Source organism: Xiphophorus maculatus, chromosome 19, assembly GCF_002775205.1.
Source record: "Xiphophorus maculatus strain JP 163 A chromosome 19, X_maculatus-5.0-male, whole genome shotgun sequence".
In the NCBI taxonomy this organism is placed as follows: Eukaryota; Metazoa; Chordata; class Actinopteri; order Cyprinodontiformes; family Poeciliidae; genus Xiphophorus; species Xiphophorus maculatus.
The window spans coordinates 24727474-24733763 of record NC_036461.1 but is presented as its reverse complement, the minus strand read 5'-3'; the positions used below and the strand labels follow the sequence as shown (position 1 = coordinate 24733763).

Sequence of the window (6290 nt, the reverse complement as noted above, 5' to 3'; positions counted from 1 at the left end):
ACTTCTTCCTCCTTTCTTTTTTTTCCTGAAAGTTAATTATATATTCATTACACACATATTCCAAGTATTTATTGCTGTTAATTTCGATGATTCTGGCTCACAAATAGTGATGTCCCAATTCTGCTTTTCATAAAATTTGAATATTTCATATTCTACTAGTATTTTACTAACTGCAAGTCAGTTTACTGTACAGCACAATCAATATCAATACTTGTTTGGGGTTCCTTTGTGTTAGTTTTTGTATCTTTGCATCATGGAGATGAACTGTCTGTGGCTCTAGTGAACTGTTAAACCCCAGGTTGGTTTAATAGTGACTTTAAGTAAGATATATGAACTCTCTCAACTCTTCTTTTGCTTTCTGGGACACCAAGTACCAAATTAAATGCAAATTTTGATTTAATCAGAAAGACAAATCAACAGTCCTGTCTTTTTCCCCCATAGCCCAGGTCTTTACCTATGCTGTTGGTTAAAGAATAGTTTATCTGCAGAAATGCAGATGTTGTCCAGTTATGCACATTTTTTCCTTCCACCTAACTTTCTATTTTTATGCGTGGACATAGCACTTTATGAAAAGCATTGACCCTTTATCAAGTATCCACCTGGTGTAGGGGGGTCAATGATGAGCTGCTGGGCAATCACTGACTATGTAGGTAATAATTAGAAGATTTCTGTCAAAAATCATTCTTATTGTTCTTCGGCAATATTCAAATATATCGCTTTAGAGGTGAATTATAAAATAAGTTTCACTTTTTTCAATTGAATGACTAAAATAAATGAACCATTCACTTATACTCTGAACACGTTGGGAAATCTGCACAGCGTTAGGTAAATAACAGACAGCAGCTCAATAGTAAGATACATGTACCTGTTTATTAGATGTGAGGAACATTAGTACCAAAAAGGCACAGAGCAGATCCATTATTACAAATTATTTTTTAACAGTAGGGTGACAAAAAAAACAAAAAACTCTTCTTTTCCTGCAGGAAGATCCTTTCACAGAAAGGATTACGGGACACACAGACTCTTACAAAGCGTAAGTAGGACCATTTACTAAAGCCAGAGAAGTAAATCACAATGAAATGATGAAACCTCTCAGTGACAGGGTTATGCCTGCATGGCTGTGTACCTAAACATTTAAGTTCAATGAAGAAAAAAAATTGTTTCGCTGCTGATCAAAAAAATGACTTTGACACCTTCGATCAATGAACAGCTGTTGTAAAACCACAGGAAGAAACAGAGAAATTCATTAAAATTTCATAGCATTATCAATTTAAAGAAAGTATTTTGTTCTAGAGATTCTAATACTTAAAACTGACCTGATAAAGCTGCAGAGAGAAGCGCGACTATCCACCTTACTCCTAGCCCCGGTGAGGGTTTACGTGATTTATGGGCGCGACTTCCGCCGCAAACCGGAACCGCCATTTGTTTGCATGTTAGCAACTCGCTAACCGGTTTTTAGGCTGTAAAATATGTGGGAATACCAGCTATCAGAGCTTAAACGTTGCAATATTGTTTTGCCGCTACCTGCAGCTATTGAGGGGAGGGATGGTGACTTAAAGAAGTGACCGCAAATAACCTACAGTAGCATATGTAGCTGCTTCACTGACTCGTTGCTCCGAATGCAGATGCGGGTTTTCTTCCGTTGGCTTTTTGTCAACAAAATGAAACGAGCACAGATAAACCATTTTGGGTTCTTTGTCAAAGTTTATACTTTTTTAAGCCACATTCTTTTTGTTTCCTCCTCTGTCGGTAGGCATGGAGTGTTATTTTTGTTTCTGGAGCACGTTCAAAAATAGTCACAAATTCAATTTGGTCTAATTATTTAGAGTGCAGTCACGACCGGAGCAACGGCTACCGGAACTCCGCGAGGGCATCTTAAGGCGATTTTCCACTGGAAAGACTCTAACCGGTTCATGTGTGGGCCGGTTCTAGCCCAGTGGGGAGCTTCTCCATATTACTGTCTGGAGCGCACAGCGGCTGTGGTCGCCTCTACGCTTGTGTTCATGGTCAAAGTCATAATTACGCTCCTCTGTAGTGAGCAGCTGTCTGACAGCAGACACCGCTGCTTCCGGTGGGCGCCGGAAGTAAGACCCATAACCGTTCCACAGCACCTCCTCCCAGGAATAAGGTGGATACTATATTGCTAATTAAATGTGAGGATTTATTGCTGACACTTAAGGCAACCATGTGGATCTTAAACATCAGCCAACCAAAACAGAATCTTAAAAATAATAAAGTTGTGATATATGTGTAACAGTTATTATTTAAGAAATAAGTTCATGACGCACACCAGAACTTTGAGAGCACTTTCAGACTGAGAGCTAAATGTGTTTGTTAGCATATCTTAGCATACAGGCTAAAAATAACCAGAACATCCAACCTGACTAAATGAGCACATTTACTAAGTTGTATTTAGAATAGAAAAGTTTTTAGATTTAAGACAAGTGAACCGATGAAACCATTAAAGACAAAACATGTGAGCGAAGCCTTATGAACGCACTTGGTCCTGTCAGTTCCTGAGCATATTTTTATGCTAACATGGGATTAGTGGGCGGAGCCTGTGACAGCTTCAGCTCCTCTATGGAAAACTTTAAATAACTCTTCTAATGTTGCCAAAACTTTGTGTTGACGACGTCAGTGTAAAAAAACAGAAAAACAGGCTTGTGATCCAAAATTGAAGTTTCGAAAATATGCAGAGAGGAAAAACAGCCACAAGGAGCAGCAAAGAGCTGATAGGAAGACGTTAGTGGCTGGCTAAGTGTTTCCTGCCGCCAATGCAAGGGTTCAAAGGTTAGCGCGGTCCACGCATGGGTCAGATGGAGGTTCCAAATGTTTATATTGCATTGTTACAATGGTTAAACTCATTTTATTGCAAAGCCAGGTAGAATTGGCTCCTTGAAGCACACAATTAAAAGAATGCTGCCCCTCCCCCACCTATTGCTGTGCATTGTTGGTCAACTGGCTTAAAGAAAGCTGCAACATGTGTCCCTTACTTCCAAGAAAGTTAAAATTAACAGTTGGAAATAAATACCCAGACCACAATCTTCAGCTTCTAACACTGTTATAAAACTACGGTAGACAAAAAAGACCAATATTTTGTCCAACGTAAAGTTTTAGTGAGCGTTGTTCTGTATGTTTGCTTATAGGGAGTTAGAATTTTTTTTAAAGTGAAATTCTGTTGGAACGGTTAGAAGCGGTTTAAATATTTCTGCAGTACAGGAAGTGAGAATTCTTCCTTTCCTGTTTGGTGAGCTACCAATTTAGCATCCAGTGTGGCCGTCACATATATAGACCATACTGAAAGTTATAAATTGAAAACCAGTCTCATGTAATATATTATATTTACGGTGGCATTCAGTGTTGTGAAACCACAATTGGTGAGCATATTAAATTACAAAAAGAGAGAAATACATAGTTATTGTTGTGTGTTAAGAGAAGTTGACACTAAAAAACCCCACAAATCTCACTGTGTTGGAACTTGTGACTAAAACTAACTAAACTTCGATGTAAAGTCCCTCTCCACTCTGACTTCTGAAACTAATGGATCGCAGGGTTGTGATAAATCCAGATCTGTTGGTCACAGAGGCTGAAGCTAAAGGCTAGTTCATTGTGCTAAGCTAAAGCTAACTTCTACTGGCTTGAAGTAACTCTAGTAAAAAAAGACCAACAGTGATTATAAAGATTAAAACCATTCTCAGGTTGTAATGGCTGCTTGTTAACAAAAGAAGCAGATTATTATTTACAAAGGAAACAGAGGCTGGGAAGCAGTGCGTCAACAATAATCTTCCTCTGTGAAACGTACAAACAAGAGAACATAAAGTGTTCATGGTCTGAGAAACAGAGTGATAAAAAGCAAAGTGGCATAAATATGAATTAAATAATGTCACTAAGTTACTCTGACAGGAAGTTGCTTTACATGTTTCACTGTCTGTTTACGTTTCACACAGGAATATTACTGGTGACGCACCGTCTCCAACCTCAATTTCCTGAGTAAATGACCAACCGATATAAACATGACAGCGACTTAAAGGCTAGTAAAATAGAGTTTACATAAAAATTTTTTAGACTAGAGTTTGTATAGAAATCCGCTTTGGCCTTAGGTGTCCATGCAGCTAGCAGTTAGCATGATCCAGACTTGTATGAAATGAAGATGCCAAGGTAAGATAACTACCAATAACATCTCACTTCCCTTTGTCTGCTCATCAAAACAGCATTAAAGTCATGTTGCAAATAACAGTTAAAGCTGCAAAAATCTCCACATATTTTGGCATAAATGTTGCTTTTCTGTTAAAATATAAGATGTTCATGTTTTAACATACAAGTGTAAGCAAAGTTAAACCTTGGTTTCTAATCTTACAGTGCGAACCTCTCACTGACCCATGCCTGCTAATGACTGTGGTTTTGTTCGTCTTGCTCAAGTATTGCATCTCAGAAATGTTGCCTTATATAACAACACAACTCGGTGTTGATTGTTCTGTCTTCTATTTCCAATAAATCCCTTTTTTTGTGTAACGTTTCAAGACTCAAATTGCGTTCTGTCGCATTTAAAACTAAGAAACTATTAAACTGAAGCCTAACCTGCCACGTTGTTGCATTTGTTCTTCTGATCCGTAACAGAGCTCCATGTCTATCCACGTCATCTGCAGTATCAACATGTCGGCTGTAACACCTGACCGCCTGTATGGCCACGTCCTCAGGCCGTCTGGACTCTTACTGGGAGACTGAAATGACTAAACCAGATGAAACCAGTTAGTCTGGTTAGTAGCTCCACATCCTTAACACTGCCACCGAGATTTGTTTGTAATACTGAATGACAGCAGCCACGCACAGGATAATATCTAAACATACACTATATTTTTTTAAATGTAAAAATACATCTAAAAAAATGTTTTTGTTTTTCTTGGTTGGAGGAGGACCTGAAATAAAAACAACAAAACAGAATCCATTTAAAAAAACAAACAAAAGATAAAAAATCAGCACTGATAGAAGGCTAGAAGTGTAAAAAAAAAAAGACATAAAGCATCAACATGAATGGGTTGTTTTGGCTGATAGCTCCACTTTTGACTCCACACAGAATCATATTTTGGCCACAAAACTCGACTGCATGCTGGATCATGTAGGAGTTCTCTCAGGCTCACTCCTGCCTGGAAACGGCTAAATTTTGCAGGACGAATAGAGAAACGTCGGTGAAACCGTCTAAAAAGCTACAGAGCGAGCTCGATTCGCTCACTTAAATGTGGATGAGAGGTTTAAGAGATTGCAGAACCTTCAATCTTCATGGCTTGAACGTTGGGAGAGGGCTGTGATTGTCAAGGCGAGCGTTCGACACCTGCATAGTGTTGCCAAGGCACGGCGGTGGTGTGTTCACATCGGTTTAGTTTACGTGAAGAAGAAGATGATCGTAGCTCCGGTTCGTCGTGCCGGAGGAACGGTGGACGTAGAATCAGGCGTTCTAGTTTAATTCCACTTTTTGTTTTTGGCTTGTAGCCCAGAAGACGTCCGTCTATTTATTTACAAACAGGCCTGCTTGTCTTTTTTTACCTCCAGTCTTAGCATGGTTTCAAAAAGCGACTGAAACAAAAAAATAAAGATAGAAGGATCCCTTTTGTTACCTTTGAGCAAAAACAAACTCCGTTCAGCCATTTGTTCTGTCAACATGTCTCTTGTCACCCAGAATCCTCCTTGCCTGCAGGTCAGTCTCAGGAAGTGGACAAGCTTTCTCATCGCTGGTTTGCTAACCGTTAGCAAACCCGCCGCCCTCGTCCGCTACCGTCACACCACAAACTCGGGCACCTCGTCGTTGGTCAGGTCCAGGGAGAAGTACTTGTTCGTCCGCTTGATGGGGAAGGGCTGCGGCTCGCTGAGTGCGCCGGCGCGCTGCTCCGACTGTCCCTGCTCTCCCTCGCCGTCGTTCAGCTCCTGGGCGCAGCCGAACGTGTAGCTGTGGGCGGTGTCCTGGCAAAGCTCCGCCCACTGCTGGCAGTCCTTCTGGTAGAGCCGGATGTCGTCCAGCGATTGGCTGTGGCGGTCCGTGGAGGACTGAGGCTTCCGGCTCGTAGTCGTCTGTGAATGTGAAAAGGAACAATGTTGCCGTTACTTTTACTAAGCGGTGCCTTTTGGTTTCCTTGGCGACCAAATGAGGTTGAAACCCGTTTCGGTGTGCCTGTAGCTTACAGCTTAGAAAAGTAGCAACATTTGTTAAATTTTCAGCAGTTCTCTTTCACACTGCGCTGAGCCAAACAATCTGAACTAGTTGAACAACAGCTGCCCCCAGTCGCCTGTGGTGGCGC

At 40.7% G+C, this 6290-nt stretch overlaps 1 protein-coding gene across 2 annotated transcripts in view; it reads right to left on the bottom strand.

Annotated features, from left to right (window-relative positions):
- Window positions 1-851: 851 nt before the first annotated feature.
- The window catches only part of frmd6 (FERM domain containing 6), a 31813-nt gene continuing 26374 nt past the window's right edge, over window positions 852-6290 (bottom strand). For both annotated transcript variants that reach the window (XM_023352779.1, XM_005799218.2), the window contains exon 14: window positions 852-6063. In XM_023352779.1, the coding sequence (XP_023208547.1) occupies window positions 5773-6063 (291 nt within the window). In that variant the 3' untranslated portion in view covers window positions 852-5772. The remainder of the gene's footprint in view (window positions 6064-6290) is intronic.